This window comes from Melanostigma gelatinosum, assembly GCF_949748355.1.
Source record: "Melanostigma gelatinosum genome assembly, chromosome: 18".
Taxonomy (NCBI): domain Eukaryota; kingdom Metazoa; phylum Chordata; class Actinopteri; order Perciformes; family Zoarcidae; genus Melanostigma; species Melanostigma gelatinosum.
The window spans coordinates 19,328,532-19,351,031 of NC_136651.1; the positions used below are offsets into that span (position 1 = coordinate 19,328,532).

Consider the following 22,500-nt stretch of genomic DNA (forward strand, 5'->3'; position numbering starts at 1 on the left):
AAATATCAAAAACTAAAAAACTATTCCTCCTGTTGCTACAGGACGTAAGACACATTTTAATGTGATTCAAATCTAAGTGATAGAAAAGTGCAAAAGGACATTCCACAGTTAATGAGGAGTCAGCGGAGTTGGACAAATCAAGTGTGTATCTTCTGAAGTGCTCTTTTTGTTACCAACACTAAATAAAAGAGGCAACTCTGTACTCAAACCTCCGCTGACAGCACATGGTATGTGAACGTTTGTGTCGGCTGAGGACTTCCTGAAGCTGCCGGTTGGTCGTCTGAACAGTTCAGTCTCACCTCTCTTGCGATGGTTGTGATGAAGGCCGGCGGTCGAGCGGTAGCGATAAGAGAGAGGGCATGGCGGGCCGAGCGAGCCGAATCAGCCGGGGGGTTGAGGGGCAAACCCATGGTGATACTGTGGAATATATGAGAGAGAGAGACAGAGCGAGAGAGACAGAGCGAGAGAGACAGAGAGAGACAGAGCGAGAGAGACAGAGCGAGAGAGACAGAGCGAGAGAGACAGAGCGAGAGAGACAGAGACAGAGAGAGACAGAGAGCGAGAGCGAGAGAGAGCGAGAGAGACAGAGAGAGAGAGACAGAGAGAGACAGAGAGAGACAGCGAGAGAGACAGAGACAGAGCGAGAGACAGAGACAGAGCGAGAGACAGAGACAGAGCGAGAGACAGAGCGAGAGAGACAGAGAGCGCGAGACAGATAATTAATTATTATATAAAACAATAATAATAACAACAACAACAACAGCGGTAATAATAGTCATTGCTTTGCCAGTCACAAGTGTGTCTTAGGTCTAATAGGTTGTAGTAAGTCCAAGTCCTACACTTTGTGTTTCAAGAAACATACCATTTCAAATTCTAAGACAAAACCCATCAGCTTTGCCTTAGTGTGTTATCGGTCACCTCTCAGCTGTATTTTGTCAAGCACAGCAGAGTCTTCAAGTCTCTGTTGTCTGAACTACTAACTGCACATTTCAATCCTAATGCAACCCGACTTGCTTCTGGATTGAGTCGCTGCGCAGTTGTTTTTTCTAATCTTTGGTTTGGGGAAGTCACTCCTACTGAAGCGGCTGATGTCCAGGTGAAGTCACGGATCACAAGATCGCTGGTGTTCAAAGTCAAAGTCAAAGTCCAGAGCTCTGATAAACAGTGCATTTGTTTGGGATTATTTCCAGCAGCGGATTAATACACATTGGGTGCTCTAATGAGTTTTTGGGGCAGCAGGACGGTGTATGTGGGATTGAGTGGAGTCAAAATGAACATTGTCAATCAGAAACTAATGAGTGTGTGTTCATGGTAATGACCATGTCCACCAGTGTGACAGCGTGGCTCATTAATGTGCTTTAATAGTTATTGGACAGGAGTGGGGCTTTATGGCACAGAGGAAGGAGAAACATCAGGCTCTGATGCACACACAATACTTACTACTATAATAATTAGTAGATATATTCACTGTTGGTTTTGGTCTTTTCATAAAAAAAACACGACAGAATATCACGAGCTTATCCTTTAAAGAGATTCTATAATGATGTAAAGAGGCAGAGACACATTTAAATGTACAATCGTACAAAGAGGGGAAGAAAATGAGATTAAACGGAGAGCGGCGGAGAGATCGAGCCTCACTAATATATGGAGTGAAGAGATTAGCGGGCAGCTTATAATGTCAAGGCCGAGTCAATGGGAGCCATTCAGCAGACGACGGCATAATGGACTCCCACAATGCAACAGGAATTAGACACACACACCCTAACAGCTGGCCACATACTCCCCTATGAGTGTGTGTGTGTACGAGAGAGAGAGAGAGGGGGGAGCAAGGCCACCTTGTTAAGAAGTGACTCTGGGGAGAGAGAGGGAGGGAGGGAAGGGGGGAGTGATGGGTGGACGGCCGGCCGAGCAGCACGATTCATCTCCTCTGATTACCGATCACAGCCACAGCACCTGTAATTAATACCGGTAATATATTGGCAATATATCAGCAATATTGAAATGTTTCATTTAATTTAGAGGGCTGGCTGTAATTGGAAGCAGTCACGGTGTTGATATAAGGCAGCGGGAGGGCCGGGAGCTAATTGTACCGAGAACCATCGAGGTTAACGGCCGACGCTCAGAACATGTAATGAAATAATCCAGATTATTATTGCAGTCGCAGGAGAACAGACGGACATGTGTCAATTCAAGGAAATGGTCGGTAGTGAGGTCAGTGTAAGGTGGTGCTGTACTGGACGACATTATATCCAGAGTGGTTCGTTTGGTGCTGAGTGGCAACATAAAGTAGAATTTAAACTGAATAAAACAATAGGAATTACCCAGAAAATTCAAAACTAAAGCTTTGTCAAATTAAATAAAGTGAACGGGATTACGAGATCAGTCAGAAAACTGTTCAACCACTGAATTTACAGTATGCGGAGCGAACAAGAAACACACACACACACACACACTCAAAAGGTTGTGTGTGTGTGTGTGTGTGTGTGTGTGTGTGTGTGTGTGTGTCCGGCTGTTGACTGACTGACTTACTGATCTGCTCAGTGAGTTACAAACGGGCGGGAAGTGGATGGTTTAGTAAGGGACTGTACGGACTGCTTTATTTAAACGGCATATAAGACAGCATCGATGGCCGAAGAGCAAAACCTCCGATCTGCAAAATGCCTGGATCATTTTGCAGATCGGAGGTTTTGCACTTGGTGCAAGTTGGAAGAGGTTCTACAAAACAATGCTCTAAATTAAGTTTCAACGAAGGGCGGGATTATTTAAAAACAGACTGAATATGAACAGCCTTCCTTGTTCTCATCATCCAAAGTGAAATCCGGCAATCAGAAAATTCTGCAGATAGGAGGTTTTGCGCTTTGGCCATTATGTACGTATGATGTGGATCTACCCGACAGATTCATTTGAGTCAACGGCCTCCCGGACAGTAGAGACTGCAGTCTGCACTGTAGCTCCTTACGGAGAAATCTGGTCTGGGCCCTTGGTAGGTACCAATGTTCAGCCCAGATTATATGGTAATGCGAAGGGTTTACAGATGCAGTCTTATCGGGGTTTCCCCGATTCATTTAAGACATGTTTGACATTTAAGAGTTAAAATCATAGGCTGTATGCAAGAAGTGGACGTAGTCATGGTGGCGTCACCCATTGGTTTGTGGATTGACATTTAAAGCCTTGAGTTCTGGGATTTCGCCAGCGCCATCTTGGCTTTTTTGAAACAGTGACCTGTCAATCACAGTAAGCCCGCCCTAAAGCATCCCCTGCTTTAGGGCGCTCTAAATGGACCATAATGTACTAAATGAACATCATGCTGTGTTGAAGAAGACTTGAAACTAGAGATTGAGACCATAAACTCATGTTTACAATGTTTACTGAGGGAATAAATCAAGAGAGAAGTAGAGTAATTTTCTCATAGACTTCGATACAACCAGAGGAGTCGCCCCCTGGTGGTCAGTAGAGAGAATGCACGTTTTTAGACACGAGTTAACCACGTCTCCCAAATGTTCTCATCCAGACTCGTTTAGTTTCAAGTGTGGAATGGGCTCATTGTTACCCATTATGAGAAGTGGAAGCAACACTCAAAAACTTAGGCAATCAACATAAAGATATATTTATTCATTCATTGGAAGTGCTATCAAACAGTATTATTTATTTTTGTATTCAGGATCCCAAACGGGGTTTGGGTACCACAGACCAACGAGCCAATCATCAACAAGGAGCCATGTGGAGTCGGCTTTTTAAAATGTATTTCTTATTTATAGAGGTACATGGCAGGGTTTGTTTGCAAGTCACATTCATGTAGTTGCAGGCGTGTGTTTGCAGAGCTTAGTGGGAGGAGCATGAGACCGGCTTTACTCGCTGGATTTAAAGACTGAGTCAAACTGTGTTGCTGACTGAGTAACTGGTTGATTGACTTGCTGACTGGGACACTGACAGGTGCAGAATGATTGGTTTACCAATATGGGAACCAACTGGCTTAACAAGTAGCTGGTTCACTGACTTAATGGCTGGTATGTTTATCTGCTGACTGGTTACTGACTAGATGTTTTACTGAAGTACTGGCTGGTTTAGGTACTGACTTACTGACCGGCTTGCTCATTTACAGACAAACAGATTGAACCGGGTTGCTTAGTTGGGTAACTGGATGCTTTGCTGACTGACTGGTTCAGTGATCTATTCACTGGCTGATTCAAGAATGGCTCACTCATTGCCTGACTGACTGTTCGACTGGCTAGTTTGTTCAAATGTTTAGTGGCCGACGGGTTTTTGCTGAATATTTTCAAGAGTGATATTTATGAGATTCTAACTTTATTATCTCCGATTGTCTAATAATAACACCGTAAAGCTGCATTTTAAGCCGGTTCTGAATGTAATCGAGTAACCCAAATGAATACACGCACGGATTGAAAGACATTTTCTTTCTGAGAAGTGACCCGTGGTTTGCGGATCATTGTTTTCCGACGTGCAAACAGCCTGCTGTGGTCATGAGTCGGCATCCGCGGTGACGTGTACTTTTCTCTGCACGACGCACACAGATTACCAAAACATTGGCTTACCTCCGCACGACAGGCAATTTTTCAAAAGCACAACGTAAATGCATGTATTTATCCCCACATGTCAAAGACAGACTTTATTCTTTGCCTGCAGACAAACATTAAAACACGTATTTATCTCTGCAGCGGTGACAACAAACACATGGGAGTCAGGCTCATGTCAGCAAGAGGCCTTTAAATCCCAGTTCACTGATCTGATGAGGTTACTTTCCAGTGACAGATTTACTGAAGGAATTTAGAAGTTTTGAAAGTTTAACAAGTTTTCTTGTTTATTTCGTTTCATTCTCAAGTCAGCTGCATTGAAACACACCCTCTGTGAGTGTGTGTGTGTCTGTGCGTGCATTCAACATTTCACACTTTCCTCATCTTTTTACAGTATAACCTGACCAGTGAAGTGATACTGAAACCGACTCTGTTTGTGTGTGTGTGTGTGTGTGTATTGTGGTGCACTAGTGTTATTTCCTTCAACAACTTTTTGGTGTGTGTTCTCTCACACACACACACACTTGACAAAGTACACAATAAATACATGCATGCCAGTGCAGACCTGGTACATAAAGCTTAAAATAACAGTCCCCACAACCGAGCCCTGTGGAACACCACAGGACACAGTCTCCAACAGTGACGGTAAAACTTCTGTCAGTGAGGTAAGATGAAAACCAGTCTAACGCTATATGTCCACCCAATCACGTAGCCTCTTAATCAGGATGATCTGGTCTACTCTACAGTGTTGAACACAGAACTGTGGTCAAGAAGTACAGAGCAATCCCCTGCATTGTAGAGTGCATCGCTCAGACTAACTGATCTCAGCGCGAACTCCTGAAACCTTTTCCTCCAGTTTCTCTCCTGAGTCTTCCTGACTCTGCACATTCATGAATTCAAGTCACACAAGCCAGAACAATATAAGCTGGCGCAGTCGTATCTCTGCCTCGTGTGAGATTGTGTCTATTTATACATCGTTCCATCGACTGTCACGCTGTTGTAGTGCACCTAAAATTAGCTTACTTCATTAATAGAGCAGTGCGAGTCATCTCCTGCCTGATCATTATAATCAACTGACATTAAAACTATCATCAGATATTCATTTAAAAATAAATGCCACTCCAATCAGTTTGTCCACATTGTCAATTAATGATGTCATTCTACAATCACTCAGCACTATTCCTAAAATAAACATTGATTTGAACATTTTTACCATTATTATTAGTAGTAGTAATAACAGTTGTAGTATTTCAGGTGGAATTATACAATGTGTGTCAAGGGCCAAAAAAGTTATTTTTTTGGCCCTTGACACAAAAAGTTACCAGCTATTGTTTTAACATAACTTAACTCAGTGTGTAACTCATGGCTCCCCAGCCTCCAGACTCGTCCTGATGTTTACTATTTTGTGTGAATCTTTACGTTTGAGTCTGCTCAACTTCTCTTCACTTTCTATTCTACTAAAATCGGATTGCGTTGTTTTCTCCTCCACACACACACACATACACACACACACACACACACACACACGGGCAGCAGACATATCTATACTCATTTAACCAGACTGACCCAGCTCCAGTTTCAGCCTTAATAGGATCAACTCATGTTGGCCAGCTAGATTTCAGCAGGGAGGAAGACACACAGTCCTTTGTACCATACATGAGAGCATGCCACTGAATTACTTACTCCCTGTGACCTCTGACCTTCACTCATACAAAATGCTACAACCACACTATGAATGTGTGAAGGCAGCCTTGACCTTTGACTTACTCTCTGCTGGTTGTGGCGTTGATGTTCAAGGAGCCAAAGTGGACTCTGCTGCTCCCAACATCTATGGACTAAGTCCCACAGAGACAGCAAAACCATTGTTTTCCTGTGGTGTGAGGGCGCCTGGCGAGCGTTCCTGTCTTGCGGTGCACGTGTTCAGAAATTCTAATATTCCCAGCATTTGAGCGCAAGCCGCAGAGTTGCACTGATCAACAATGTCACGCCTGGCCTAGGAGGCCAATGAAATCAAGCAAGAGCCTTTACTCCTTTTCGCCTTATGTTTTGATGCTTTTAATGGTTTTAAAAGGACTGCACAATATATCGCCATTTCCTCCGGGACCGAGTTCGTGCAAGGCGTACACTATAAAACGCAGATCGGCAGAGATCTTTTCCTGACGTGGTTTGTGTGCGAGTAATTGCAGAATTGCGGCAGTGTATGGTTGATTGCGTGCAGCGTAATGTCTCAGGGAGACATGTGAAAATTACCTTATCAAGACATCAAGTCTCCGGACACCAGGATTGTGGGTAGCGTCCAGTGAAAAAACATGATATCTCTGCTTAGAGTATCCTCGACGGAGTTTCTGTACGAGAGCGCAAATCTTGAGTTAACCGATGAATCGTTGATAACGGGCGAAGTTTAAAAGAAAGTAGCAGAGGACAGGTCCAGAGCAGAGGCCTTGGCTACTTCAATTATTGTTTCAATGTATGTTTTAAATCTCCTCTACCTATGACTGAATTTGATTTCTTACACTGTTTCTTTAATTGTTTTTAAATCTCCTTTTCTTTTGCCTTATGTTTTGATGCTTTTAATGGTTTTATGTGAAGCACTTTGAATTACCTTGTTGTTGAAATGTGCTATACAAATAAACTTGCCTTGCCTTGCCTTGCCTTACTTTAACACTTATTTCCTGTTTTGATGACGATAGATGTGGCAGAAACATTGGGACAATGGCAAATGCAGACAAGGGGTTGATATTAGCGGTATATAATTACGACCAACTACCTGGCTGCAACCTCCGCTTCTAAATACTGAAGCCAATGCGGAAATGTCTTCAACCCGCATTCTCTCCACTAACCATCAGGGGGCGACTCCTCTGGTTGCAAAAAGGAGTCAGATTGTATAGAAGTCTATGAGAAAATGACTCTACTTCTCTCTTGATTTATTCCCTCAGTAAACATTGTAAACATGAGTTTAGGGTCTCAATCTCTAGTTTCAAGTCTTCTTCAATACAACATGATGTTCATTTAGTAAATGATGGTCCATTTAGAGTCAGACAGACCATAAAGCAGGATATGCTTTAGGGCGGGCTTACTGTGATTGACAGGAGTCGTATACGGCGTCTCTATGTACGTCAAAGTCAAACTGGGATATAAGTCACACGATTAGATAAATCAACCTAAAGTCCGCCTTCACACAGACATCTACTAAGACGACCAGACCACATCAGAAGATCCCAGGATCAATTTGATCCCTTTTGTTAATTTATTTTCTGACACTTTTTGCTTTTTCGTGTAAAATGCTGGATCATTTCAACTCGTCAGGCCTCAAATACAACAATCGGAGGAGATCATCTGTCAGCATGTTCACGTATTTCAGCTGAGGAAAGGTGAACTGGCCATGATAAGCGAAAGGGTTCGTCCACTGAGGGGCAGGAAATTGCTTCACTGGTTAAGCTTTTATCTGGATGGACATTTTTATGGTGGGGCAGAAAAAAAAAAAGAGGAAAAACAACATGACACCATATGAACACAGACAAACGCACAGGCACACAGACAGAGGACTCCCATGTCGGAGCAACGCAGACATCGTGACATCATCATAATGTCCTGCAATCAGATTACAGCCTGGCTTCCATAACTCAGCGTGCCGGCTATATGATGCCTGAGTGTTTTTCTCTCTCTGTGTGTGCGTGTGTGTGTGTGTGTGTGTGTGTGTGTGTGTGTGTGTGTGTGTGTGTGTGTGAGAGAGGGAAGACCGAGCAGCCGAACCCACAAACAATGAATAAACGAATCCGTTCCTGAACATAAACTATGTGACTGTTCTGAACAACAGCGTCCTTTTGTCATGTTCAGTCTGTCTGTCTTTCACTCGATATGTAAGCTTTGTTTTTATATGCATCAGCTGTTTTCTTTTTTTTTTTTTTAAAGGGACAGTACACCCTAAAATAAAAAAATACCTACGTTTCCGCTTACCCGCCGTGCTATTTATTGGTAAAGATTGTTTGGGTGTTGGATTTGTAGATTGTTCCCTCCAATAAAATGGGACTGGTGGTGCACAAAGCCCCCCCAAAAATACATTTGAAAGACCCTAACAGCAATGTTTCTTTGCAGAACTCATGACCTGGTTCCTGAAGAGAAACCAGACCTTGTTGTGAGCAGTTTCATGAAGGAACTATTTTCTTTCTACCATGGTCTTCCTCCGGTCTTCGTGTTTTCTATATATATTCAGGTACAGTGTTTATATTTATATCAGAATGTATAACAGATGGTGTTTTATGATTTATCAACAACAGCAACATTTGAGTTTGTGGACCGTGGACTCACTTGGCCAGCTGCTTCTCGGCGTCGGCGCAGAGCTCCAGCAGCCCCATGAGCACCGCCGACACGTCCATGTACGGCTCCCACACGGTGAAGCCTCGGCCAATCAGGTCGATGGCGGTGCGGCGGATGGTGCTGTGGGGGGGCAGTTTGGGACTCGGGGGCTGCAGCAGCAGGAAGGTCAGCGCCTTACCTGTGAACGGCAGAAGCGGTGGAATCAGAGTGACGAAGAATAGTTGGGCTATCTGAAAGGAGGAGCTTTAACAATGCTACAGCACATTTTATGTGATTTCAATTTATTTTCCTCCCTTTGCTACAGGGGTGAATGACATCAGGAGACGAAGAGAATTAAGATGTGATAAAGGTGTAGCTTCTGCTGCATCAACTGTCAGGTCTGTATGCTCCAAGATCAGATCTGGCTCTCTTTGGGATCACAAAAGTTGGATCAAACGAGGGTTTGGGTTGGAAAGATTCAACTCTGGTGCTTCTCTCTCTCACACACACACACACACACACACACACACACACACACACACACACACACACACACACACACACACACACACACACACACACACACACACACACACACACACACACACACACACACACACACACACAGAGGATGCAGACAGCGAGCAGGATGGAGGTCGCTTCATAGCTGACCTGACATTTGAGCCAGTCTCTGTGGAGACAGGCTGACCATTAAGGCTCCAGAAAATATCCCCCATCCCTCAATAACACTACTACCCCCCCCCCCCCAACACACACACTCTTCCTCCCAGGTGTCTGTCTGTCTCCCTCTGCCTGTCTCACCCACTGAAGCCGGAGGTCCAGAGCAGATTCTTCACAAAGTGCTTCGAAAGGATAAAGTCGGAGGAAAATCAAGACGGAGAGGGGCAGAATAAACACCTTATCATAAATGAACTGGTCATTCATTTATTTATCCAGAGTTCATTGACGTATACGCAGAACTGCATCGATGAAGTTCTGTTGAGCATTCAGGCGGGCCCTTTTCTTCTTCTACTATCTGAGATCGATACAGTTCATTGTGTTGTCACTTGAAATGTAAATAATATGAAGAAACATGTAATGTAAAACAGATCACTGACTATACGTTCTTATAATCCTGTGGTGGCTCTTAAGGTCCTCCAGTCTCCAGACACACAAAGCTAATGTCATCATCTGGATCTCCTGGCATTAAATCATCAACCCGCCTTAAACCCCCCCCCCCCCCCTTCCTTATTGGTTTAGATCTACACACACAGCCTACGAATGGGGCTATGAAAGATATAGCTGGAGGCTAACCGTGTTAGCATTGCTGGGTACGACTGTTATAATATATAGCGGCAGCGACAGATAGAGCGCTAACTGTGTTAGCATCGTTGTGCTACGTCGTTACGGGTGACATAGGCTGTAGGAGATGGACGTCTGCGCTAACATTGTTAGCAGCTATGTTGTGGCTGTTGGCAAAGAGTCAGACATGCAGAGCCGGTGTGCGGTTGACGTGCGGCGACTCGGTGATAGGGCGGCGAACTTTGACCCTCATTTGGGGATCGACATGACGTGGGCAAACGCCAGTAAGGGTGGAAAAAAATCAATCATGTTTTTGTTACATTCATCGATATATACATACAAACAGTGGAGTATAAATATCAGCAGTCATGTAGGGTTGGATGAACTTTGACCCCCAGTTAGTGATTAGTACAAACCATCGAGGCCACCAACAGAAATCAATTCCACTCAGAGTTATGCTGTTCCTTTATGCTCGTTCTACCAAACTCTCTTCAATCATGCAATCAGTTTTTCTCAAATGATCTCCTTCTTCTACTGACGCAATTGTGTCTTAATTCAATATTGACAGAGTGCATGTTTGGAGCAGCTTCAGTTCCCAGCAGTGGTAACTTCTGTCACTTGGTGTTTAATCAGGGCTCCAACTTAAAGGTGTCTTTAAAACAGATAGAATAGATCAAACAGATCAGGGACGGTAAGAAATACTTTCCGGAATTATTTTAAGGTTCACAGAAGGTGGATGTAACCACGGCTGTCAGCCGGTCACCGAAGCGGTGGTGGGATTCTACTTTGTGGTGTCACCAGCGGCTTAACCGAAAAATTGTACCGCGAAAGAAACGAAGCAAAAAAAAATGTCCTCAATGTTGCATTTATGCCACGCATCACTATCAAAATAATTGTATGGTAGAAAGAACATAAGAAAAGAACATACAGAAGAACATCTCAGTAGTTCTTAACTTCCCGAACCCGTCTGTGACTGTCAGCACTACGGCCATTGGTTCCTAGTGAAGATGTTTGTCTTTGTGTTTTAGTATTTCTTCAGCAGGTTTAACAATTGCACACTGTTTAAAAAAGAAAAATGAGAAAAACATCAGCCTTGCCCTTTGAAAAAATATAAACAACTATGTTCCCGGATATATTTTATAGATTCTTGTGGTCTGCGTTGCGTGAAATACGATGAACGCCTTTTGCAAACTTCGCTGGGCCTCTTATAGGAAATCAACTCAACATTAGTTTGAAATGAACTGATAATCAATAAATCAAGGTGACTGTGTGGGAGGATGGGACGAAATCGGCGGAATAATTTGGGGGACATGGGGCAAAAGGTCAGATTCAAACCCTTGACATTGATAATACGCGTGTACGTGCTTTTCCCACAGTCAAACTGCAACACCCCCCCCCCCCCCCAACACAGAGCGGGCCTCAGAGGGTATGAGGTCAAAGTGCAACGCTGTGTGAAGTGACAGTGGCTGTGGGTGGGCAGGTGTGTGTGTTTATAATAGACCTGACGGAGGTTTAATCTCACAAAACTATTTGCATGTAGAAGCCTCTATTTTTTTTTGTTGTCCTGGACTATTGAAGATGGCTGTTAACAATCAGCGCTGTAATTGGCCGGATCGAGATTCAAATTTACGACCCGTCCTCTCTACTCAGTGAGCAGGAAGTGAGAGAGGTCCGGGACTCGGGTCCATTTCTCACGGCGGACATCTCTGTTTAAAAGGCAGGCCCGGACCCAAATGAACCAATAGCTATTGACAAAGCATCAGTTGGCCATAATGAGCCGTTAGTTAGAGCAGTAAACACGTCACATAAACACGGAGAGGGTGATTAGGGCAGGAGGACGAGGAGGGAGGAAGGAAAGAAGGATGTAGGGTGCAAAAAAGGAGGGCGAGAAGTAGAGAGTGTGAAATAGTGACAGATCGGCGATGTCTAAAGTTTACCAGGCCGAGTCGACCACTAACAGGCTTTTCTACTTTCCCCTCTCTCTCTCTCTCAATGAGAGGTGAAGGTAAATCAATGAGGGGGACTTGGTTAGTGGACGAGAGCCAGATCGGACTCGCTGCAGGGAGAGAGAGAAGGAATTAATAAAAATAAAAAAACTATACGAAAAGAGAAAGAATAAAAGCCAGTTTGAGTGAGAGAGAAGACATGCTGTGTATTGTGAATAATTATATGATAAAAACAATAATATCAAAAAATTATAAAAGTAGTATCTGGTCAACAACAACTGGATACATTAAGAATACCTGTGTTAAAAAAACTGAACTACTAACCGGCAGTTAGCAAGCTAGCGAGTTCGACTGGCTATTGTAATGTCGAGCATGATCCAGGCTAATTAGCATGTTAGCTGCGCGTATACATCACCTTTAAGAAGTTATTAATCATTAAAAAAACATATCCTGCTAATCGAACGCAAACCCAAGATTAAGCTACAGTAACTATTACTGTGTTTAACTAAATTACTGATTGCTACTATGGATGAAAACTTGCCTCAATATAGAACCTAAAATAAGTCAAACATTAATTCGCAACAAGAATTCTCTCAGCACCATCAATAAAATACAAAATTAGCTTATAGCTACGATGTGAAAAAATGTTCAATCTTTACGTAGCTTATTTAATTGACAACCATGAGGTACAAATTAGGAGAAAAATGTAGACGAATTTCGAGACAATCAGGAAAACAAAATGCAAATGAATGCGTGTTTGCCTGCACTGCTGTTGCATGAATATCAGAAGAGCGCATCAAGATCAGTTGGTGGAGCTAATTCTCCAGAGAGGGCGCAGTGACATGACGCGATTAAAGGAGCGCTGCTCAAACCTCAGGTTTCCATCACCCGCTTTTCCCCCGTTCACTTTTCTAGAATAGAAAAAGAATAAAGAACTCAATTTCAAATCGGCTCTCATGAATGTTTTAAAATGCCACCGTTCACGGTGAAACGGGCCTCAGAGGGCACTCCAGGTATTTTGACATTTACCGTGAGCATTATTGTCCAGAGACGATACACAGATGTACAGTTTGTCTCTTTTATCCTGTCCATGGACATCCCACCTTCCCTCTGTCATCATCTATCCTTCCTTCCTTCCTCCCTTAAGCTCAATCTCCCCCTCCGTCTTCCCTCCACCCCCCCGCCATATGAAAACATCAATCTACACTCTGCTGTATAGACTACTGTACCCTCCCTCTCTCTGGGTGGACAGCTCTCATTCATCACACGCACTGCGCTGTATGCCAACAACACCGATCCATCTTTCAATTTCATAACAGAGTAGGAGAAGGGGGGGGGGAGAAACAATAGACTGGAATGAAAGCTGGAAAAAAGAACAGAGTGAAAAGGAGAGAGGGAGAAAACAGACAAAGGGGCAGGAATGAAAGCAGCATTACAAGAATAAAAGAAATGTCCTCCACCACATGCTTTTTACAGTCATCTGTAACTGTCTGATGGAGCTTTATATTAAGCAATAACGCCTTTTACAGGGTTCAGCCTCTTTGTGGGGTCAGGTCAAATAGCTGGGTGAGTTTTTAAAGGCGCAGCCTCAGTTAAGGTGGTGGTGACTGTCCAGTTGTTCAAACGCCTAAATACGACAGGAGTAGCATGATGTTACAGCCTCAACCTCTTGGCAAAGAGGAGGCCGGGGTGGACGAATGGGTCTACAAAGAGCGTGGATTTGACATGGGAGACGGTTGCTTGTTTCCCCATTTCCATTCCCCAGGACGTATAATCAGAATGACATGTCTCGGGGCAAGCTGCGCAAGCCTCCATCAGCTTTCCAAATACACATGATCAATCACTTGTCTCACAGTCTGACTGAAAGTAAACACAGAGCGTAGCAGCCCTGGCCATTACGTCTAGCGGCATAGGGAACTGCATCCGGGTCGACTTCCCCGGCCGACCTGACTCTCTGCGGCAAAACTCAGCCGGCTGTGGAGAGCAGCAGCAGGACCACCAGAGGTAAAGCAAGTCCTCTTACCATTTCACATAGCTCCTCGTCTGTGTACTCGGGTTACAATAAATGCAGTCCTCATAATAGTCCACGGGATAATCTGCCTTTGAGTTTCGTTTTTTGAGTTTCACACCCAGACGTTACGGCGATCAGCTGGGAATCCCGAAAGTTGAGTTGAGCCGAACCGTGCAGTGGAAATTAGGCCTTAGTCTTAACGTGTTCTTTGATTTGTGGTTGAAACGAGAATCTTTCAAATATCATCTTGTATTTAATCTGGTCAAAGCTCTCGTGTGACTGCTGGATGTTAAGACAACATTAAACATTGATGACTTTGAGAAGTTTGGTTTATTCTGTTAAAAACAAAGTATCATACAGGATCACATTGTCCAAATGAAACCCAGCCAGAGAAGTACGTGAAAGGTTTTAATCGGGTGGAGCGAGCTCCACTCAAGGGGATCAATTACATTTGGAGTTGTTCTCATCTGATGACATGGGCTTGGGGTTTTCTGTGTGTCCGGTGAGGCCAAACAGGCGAGCTGACCACTGTGCACAGGGCCAACATCACGCTCCACAGTCTATCAGCACAGGCTCTGTCACTGGGCGGATGGCCCCAGAGGCAACCAATCAGAGCTCAGGGGCAGCAGGATGGAAGAGCGGCTCTGCTTAGTGCAGGTTTGATGCCCACCAAGGTCCAACGCTGCAGGCACGGCGTGGCACAGGCTGGGCCCAGTGAGCGTGTGTGTGTGTGCCGAGCTCCTTAAGGTGTGAAGCTTGGTGGGTGAAAATCAATCCCATCTCTCTCCTCACCTCTAATCCAACACCGAAGTTTCTACTTTGACAGTTGTGTAGTTCTGAGTTTGGAAAAACCATGGTCCTGGACTAAGACAGGCGCCACCGAACATTTCAGAATCTCACTAAGAGTGAGAGTATTGTGAGGCCACACATATATGCACATGTACATAATATGAGATTCAGTCAAAAACCCAAAGGCTGGTTTAGGGTTCAAGGCCTCATCAAAGTTATTCGATTCAGTTGCTAGGGACCAAGGATGTCTGGATCAAATTTCATGGCAATCCATCCAACAGTTGTTGTACCCCAATTTTACCCCAAGCCAAAAATATCAGCCTCATGGTACAGCCTCAAAACTCAGTCGGATTCAATCTCTGAGGAACCGTGAGTGGCACCCGTCCAACCGACACTGCCATCCCAAGGTGGGTATGGGTACTCGATACCTTTAAGGTATCTACAGAAATAACCCAGTCCCAAGTAGTATCCAAGCTTCTCCAGTGAAACGATACCAGCAGAAGATCCTTTTTGGATCCAGATCTAAAAAGAATTGTACGGTTTCGCTCGCAATCAACCCAAGGGTTCTATGATCTAACGTGCCATGTGATTGGCTCACTACAGCAGCAGCCACAACCCATACAGTCTGTGGTGTGGTCGAGCACTGTGATTTGACAGAGTTGGCAGTTCATCGCATCAAAAATGCCACCAAAACATTGTAAAGTATGGCTAAATTACAGGCCTGTGGGTGTGTAAAAATAAAGTCGGTGATGGCATTCCATGGACTGAAAGCTTCCATTCAGATGAAGGGTTTCAAATGAATTAGGAAAAGAAGGTATCAAATAAAGTACTCTATTTTAATCAGAATCACTTTAAGAGTACTGTTAATGTAGTTTGTTAAATGATACCCAGCCCACACGACACACTGCTACTGTAGCTAAAAAAGAACAACAGGGAACACTTGTTGGACAAAACCAAAATGTCCAGGCCCTAATGATGGTCTGTGGAGAGGAGGCCATGCAAAGGGAGTCAGCACTAAGAAAAGAATGTTTCTCTGTTTCTGGCAGTGCCGACAACCCAGGAACACTGTTGCCCTGGTGCATGCTGGGAGGCCTCCCTACCCCGGGACGCAAACTACATATGTTGATAAGCAGAATGTAAATATGGCCATGAGTGTGTCATCTCTGTACATACATGTGTGTCTGGCCAGAGAGTAGTTGGATGACCCTCCGCTCGTCAGTCCGAAGCCCTCGGGCGCCTGTCCGCCGGCTCGGGCCCGCGCCACACCCTTCGAAGGTTCTATCTCAGCGCCGAACTCGGCCCCGATGACCCCCAGCAGCACGATGGCGGTGGCTTGTTTGCGGCGCTCCTCGTACGAGTTGGAGATCTTCTTAGCGTTGGGCGGAAGGTTGGACAGACAGCCTGGTAGAGAGACAGAGAGACACATCAACACAGGGCCTTCTCGTTGATGGAACAGGATTCACCCTGGTCTCAAGACGGGACCTTGCATGCTTAGCTCATTATTTGGTTTCTTAGTTCTATACTTTAGTCACATGGTGACATCTCCATGTCAACTGAGCACACTTTATTCACTTCATTCATTTTTTAAGTACAAATTAGCTTCCAGACTAAATGATTGAACATGTTTGTGCATTTGTTCGTTTCAAAGGGCACAAAAGTTCATTTTAGGTTGACCAAATTATCTTCATTCAAGATCCATTGTTACCAAGGTGTTGAAATAATTTTCCTGCCCAACATAACACATGTTGAGACTCCCTTTAAGCTTCTTCAGCCCCCCACATCCCTCACAGATCCTAAACAATGTGATCATTTGCAGTTAGGCCCCTGGCGATGAAACCCCACAAATGTTTAAAAAATATGCAGTACAATACAGTTTATACATGGTAGGGATTACTCCCAAAACCCTCATGACCACAGCAGATACACCCTTACTGAACTTTTATATGAATTTGAGAACAATACACTTTTGTTTCATTTTAAGGTCAAAATACATGATGTAAAAACACAACAACTTTCAAATATATCAATAGATTTGTGTGAGATAAAAAAGACCACACAAATGCCATTTTTATGGAACAACCCACAACTGCCTTTGCATTTGAAGTGACCAAACCAAAATTTGTTACACAATAACATGGTCATTTGAGAACCAGCTATATATTTCTACCAACAAAAGTCACAGCATTTTAACATGCCTCCTGCAAAAGCCAGGAATACAAAACATCAAAAAAAAACTGCCAACAGCTCCATCTAATGTCCATCACATGATACGGGAACTTCATCTAAATGCAAAGCTGCAGGACCTGAATCGCATATCTGACCTGTAAGAAGCTGCTTTTAGTGACTGACTACATTTAGATAGCAACATTGTAGTTCATACTGAAAGGTCTGGAGATACTGCGGGTCTGTTTATTTCCTTCCTCCGACACGTTTGAGAGATGTTTTAGCTGAATGGAGACCCCCGTTCTCATTTCTTTCTTTTCATGGTGGTTCGAGAAAAAAAACTAAAAACAGCAGGCCTGTGAGTCTCCATTGAGCCGATAACAACTGAACAGGCACACTTCTATTGTCCCGGTATCACACACACACACACACACACACACACACACACACACACACACACACACACACACACACACACACACACACACACACACACACACACACACACACACACACACACACACACACACACACACACACACACACAACTGGAAACCGTTTTGGTGTGTGCGTATCTGTCCATTGTGTTGCCCAAGACGACCCCAAAATAAGCTCTTTTGTGTGTGCGCGCGTGTGACAGGGTCTACACAGTGGGGAACTGCTATAGCCCTGAGAGGAATACAAGAGTGTGTGTGTGTTTGTGTGGGACCAATAAGTGTGTGTGCGTGAATGTCTGTATGAGTAACACAGTGGGAGATGAGTTCCTTACACCCCTTGAATCAAAATCCAAGATGCATTCTAGACAGATGTTGCAGAGGTGTACGTGGATCTGTCTCTCCTTTACTCCTTCCAGGTGTAACTGTATCTGACCGTCCCTTGTGATTGAGAAGTTGAAGTGAGAGTGAAATGATCAGTCACTCTCCCTTCTCCTTAAAGTGTAAAGCTGAACCAGATGGTTTAGTTGTTCTTGTATTTTTACATTTAGAGTCTCTATTGAGGTTTTTGCATGAAACATTTCCAAAGTCTGTCGTCATATTTTATGACGTTATCACCAGAAATCAGAAATGGAAATAATTGATTTTTTGTTTTTGTGGTTATAAAAGGTGCTGATAGATTGCTGCTAAACTGCCCCGTTGATACAGGTGCGTGCCTCCCTCTGTGTGCGGTGAAAATGTCGCTTTTGAAAGGTACGGATTGAAGCAGAATATTTAGTCAGATAAAAAGGTGAAGTGAATTAGAAGAGATTGCATCCATCGTTTTTCAACAAATGTTGGCTCTTTGACTTTTGGATATAACAAGAAATACCAGTTTAAACACAATAAATAGACATGCAACGAAGCGTACAACTAGTCGGTACAAACAAATGCAGGAAAAAAGCAGCTCCAGCCGTTTTCAACCCATACAATCATAAAAAAGCTGTTTGTCTGATCCCAGATCAGTTGAACCTCAGAGTGATCTGTACAGGTGAGGGAGCAGCGAGACCCTGTGAAGATGCTAGAAACTTTAGTCTGGCTTGTAACGTGTTAATATGGATTGCTTGTTAATTCAACTGCTAAAGTTACTCTTAGTTACTGACTCTTACCAAACAGCTTCAGGTGCTTTTCTATGTTGGTAGGAATGAACATGAAGCTGTTGGAGATTGGCGAAAACTCAACCTCGATCAGCATGAAGCGATGGATTACAATCAGATGTTTTGTGGCCAATGGAGAATTACATATGATGCAGAGTATAACTGAAATTCTGTTAACATCGCATCTGTATTACATACCTGAAATGGCAGTGTCCAATAAAGGCCAGCAGACTTTTAAAAATGATTTGAAATGGGATAAATGCATAATTACGTCATGCTAAAAATGGCAACATCATCACAAGGTTATGAGTGCTGCACGTTTGGCGTTTTTTCAACTTTGAGTAAAACGCTGTGCTCGTCAGTGTAACTTTTTACCCAGCCGTCCAATCAACATGGAGGAGGGTCGGGACGGACAGACGTGATGAAAAGTGTATTATTATGAGCATGTCTTGGTCTTATTAAGTATGTAATGCTGTTGTTTTACTGCAGAAGTTATGATGTCCTCAGTTCTGGAGCACAAACTAATTAGTTTCAAGGTGTTTCCTCGCCTACAAAATCTGATGAACCCACATAGCCCGGCAGGTCCGACCTCTCTCCCTACGTGCTTCAGCCTCCCCTTCATCCAGAGCATGGGCCCAATCAAGTGTTCTACCTTGTGCCGACATTTTTACTTCCGCGGATATTTGGTGTAATAGCAACCAGATGCTACCAATGAGTCTCTGCTGAAAAGATGCTGTGCCTCCAAAACGCTTTGGACGACGGGGCGCCGAACTGTATTTTTTGGGATTACATTTAAAAAAATGATTGTCCAATATTTTGACCAATTTGTGTTTTTCAGTGCATTTTCAGACCTCAGGAGCCCCTCCCCCCATATTTCCATATTATATCCTGGTGCTTTTTTTTTTTTATAATGAGATTGCTAAGGGCCAGCTGTCATTTGGAAAAAGGCCCAGCGGCCGGCTCTGATAAATGGATTACAGATGGCATCCATCCCTGGGCCAGACTGGGCCAGTAGATAACAGAATTAGAGATAGACTCCCAACCAGAATCACTAAAAAGTTGAGATTTACAGAGAGAAAGAGAAAGTAAAGAGAGGGAGGGAGAGACGGATTCAGACAGAAAGAAAGGAGACTTTGAGTCATATACAAACCTAAACCTTTATACGAGATGGGAGGGAAGCACAAGGTAGTCCTCCTAAACTGGTAGAAAAGATTAATTTCTTAGCTTATTAACTTGACGAGAGTAGAGTATGAGTGTACAATGTGTGGCGTGAAAGTGTATATGCAATGGTGTGTTTACTACCCACAGTCAATAAACAGTAACTGACAGCTCCTGATTGGATGGATACCAGTCATTGGTGTTCGTTTCTGATGTTCAAAATGAATAAACATAAACTAATTTCTCCTCAAAAATGCAACCAGAAATCGGTTTCTAGGAAAACAGTAAAGTTGAGAGGAGAAACATACTTGGATTAATATCAGTAACATCTAATTTGTTCAGTTATTTCTACATTTGGAGACTGAAGAAGTGATGGTATGTTAACACAGACTGACTGGTCCCGCCCGACCTGTCAAGCTCCATCGATTCTTTGGATCTTTTCTGGACCAAAATCCTGCACTGAAGTTATGATCTGCAGAAAGATGCATTTACATTTCATTTAAAAAACACAACTTATAATAAAGTGGTCCTTTTAAAATGAAGCCCGGTATTACAATTAACAAATGAACTTAAGGCATCAACATGTGTTTTTCAAATCCAGTGTCAAATTCATAATGTTGAGCAAAATAATACGGCAACGATAACTCAAACAAACGTGAATTTCCATTTCTCTCTCCACCTGTCCCGTCTGTCATGAACGCTGTCGTAAACCAGATAAAAGAAGAGCGCTGATGAAAACGCTGATGCATTCATCTGCGTTGCCTTCAGTTATTACCATGTGCTCACAGCAATAAGATGTACGAGCAGCGTTTTGTTCACCGGGCTACATATGAACTAGGGTATGGATACCCGACCGGACGGGACCCGACGAATGGGGCCGGGTTCAGACGGATATTTACAAACGACGTTCATGTTCAGGTCGGGTTCTTTCTACTTGACCGGGTGCTTCTTGTTCTTTTTAGTAAATATTGACCTACTGTCTTTGTTTGGCTACTTCTTGTTGAGTGCTGCTGGGGTTTTTTTTTTTACGTGACTAAAGAATTACTGTAAGCACGGTAACAACACTTGTGTGGTTGAACCAGAACGGCCGTCTCTTGGACTCTGGTCGGGTTCGGACTGAACAAACCTGTACCTAAGGGGAAGATCTGCAGGAACTATTCGGGGCCTCCTCTGTATTCTTAAAGGGAAATAATAATGTATCGATGGTTTGATTTTGGGCGACGATGTTTATGTATCACATGCATTTTAGATGTACGTTTATCTGTACATCTAGTTGTAGGGTTCTTCTTTTTTATGGTAAAGACTTTGAGTCCACCTCTTCGTAGACCGACGTAAAGTCTCATTACTAATTATGATATACGCTAACCATTAGACCCTCTACAATCAAAGCCCTTCAAGACATTCTTGTATCATCTATGGTTACTACTTCAGTTGAAATTCCTTTCCACACAGAATAAAGAAACAGAGGACGAACCTGCCTGCTGAAGTGAAACAGAGCAGAGATCAAACTGAAAACGTAAAACTTTAGTGCTTTCTAGTTTATTAAATATAAATATATTTACAGTAAATATTTCACACTCTGAAGGATGCTGGAATGTAGATTCAAACTAAGAACTTTACTTTAAATTCTAGAAGAGCCCAAAGGTACCAAAAAGGATGGAATACATGGAAGAAAACTGAAATGACACAGGTAATTACTAGGTAAGTAAGGACTTTCAATGTGACGCAGAGGTGCATCCGTAAAAAAAAAGAGAAAGAAACAAGACCTTTGAAAGACTTTCAGATGCCCTGAACTTTTATCATTTCAGAGATGTGAGCTTTCCTTGCGGACGTTCGTCAGGTAGCATCGCTACCTGCGGCTTCTCGGCCCTTGTGGACGGACTGATTGACTTTTGAAGCCTATCGATCAGCTTCCTTCACGACCGGCAGATCTATTATAATGACATTGTATCTAAATCCTATTTGTTGGCCAACCTGCTCCCAAACATAACCCAATAAACTAAAGAGGGACGGACAAGCTCGCCTCAGCTCGGCTAAATCTTCATAAGAACCACCGACGGATGGGGATAAAAAGCCTTTCTGGCTGGAATGACATTATCCATAAAGGAAGGAATCTATAAATAAAAAATAAAAAAGGGCAGGATGGAGTAATGCAACAACCTGTGGATTCCATGCAATCACGGTAAAACTGTGTGTTAGAAAAAAATAACTGAAATGTTACTGAGCAGAAGAACAGAACTCTTTCACCTTTATACACACACACACACACACACACACACACACACACACACACACACACACACACACACACACACACCTTAATTCATGCAACATTAATGCAATGTTTTGTTATTGTATTTACATTGATATACTTATATTTTAATGTTTGATTCAGGTTTTGCTTTTGATTATGCATAAATCAAGAGTTTGAAAGACAGAATGGTGACGTGGTTGTTGGAGACACAAGGAGTGAGGGTGTGAGAAAGAGAGGGAAAGAAAGAAATGAAAGGATGTTCATGGAGGAAAGAGGGAGAGAACAATGAAGGATGGGGTAAAGAAGTAGGGAAGGAAACTATGAGAGAAAAGGTTAAGAGGGAAGAACGGGTAAGGTAGGATGGGAGAGAGCAAAGGCTAGAAGGAAAGGAAAAGAAAAAAAAGAAAAGAGACAAAATAGAGGGATGATCGAGAGACAAAGAAAGACGGAAAAAATGAAGAGGGAGGATAGAATGATGC

General features: G+C 43.3%; 1 protein-coding gene across 1 annotated transcript in view; it reads right to left on the reverse strand.

The window, feature by feature from the left end:
* The window catches only part of wdr7 (WD repeat domain 7), a gene marked incomplete at its 5' end in the record, with an annotated part of 110,678 nt that overhangs the window by 18,237 nt on the left and 69,941 nt on the right, over positions 1 to 22,500 (reverse strand). The window contains 3 exons of the mRNA XM_079289944.1: positions 300 to 417; positions 8,841 to 9,027; positions 16,050 to 16,277. Of these exons, the coding sequence (XP_079146070.1) occupies positions 300 to 417; positions 8,841 to 9,027; positions 16,050 to 16,277 (533 nt within the window). The remainder of the gene's footprint in view (positions 1 to 299; positions 418 to 8,840; positions 9,028 to 16,049; positions 16,278 to 22,500) is intronic.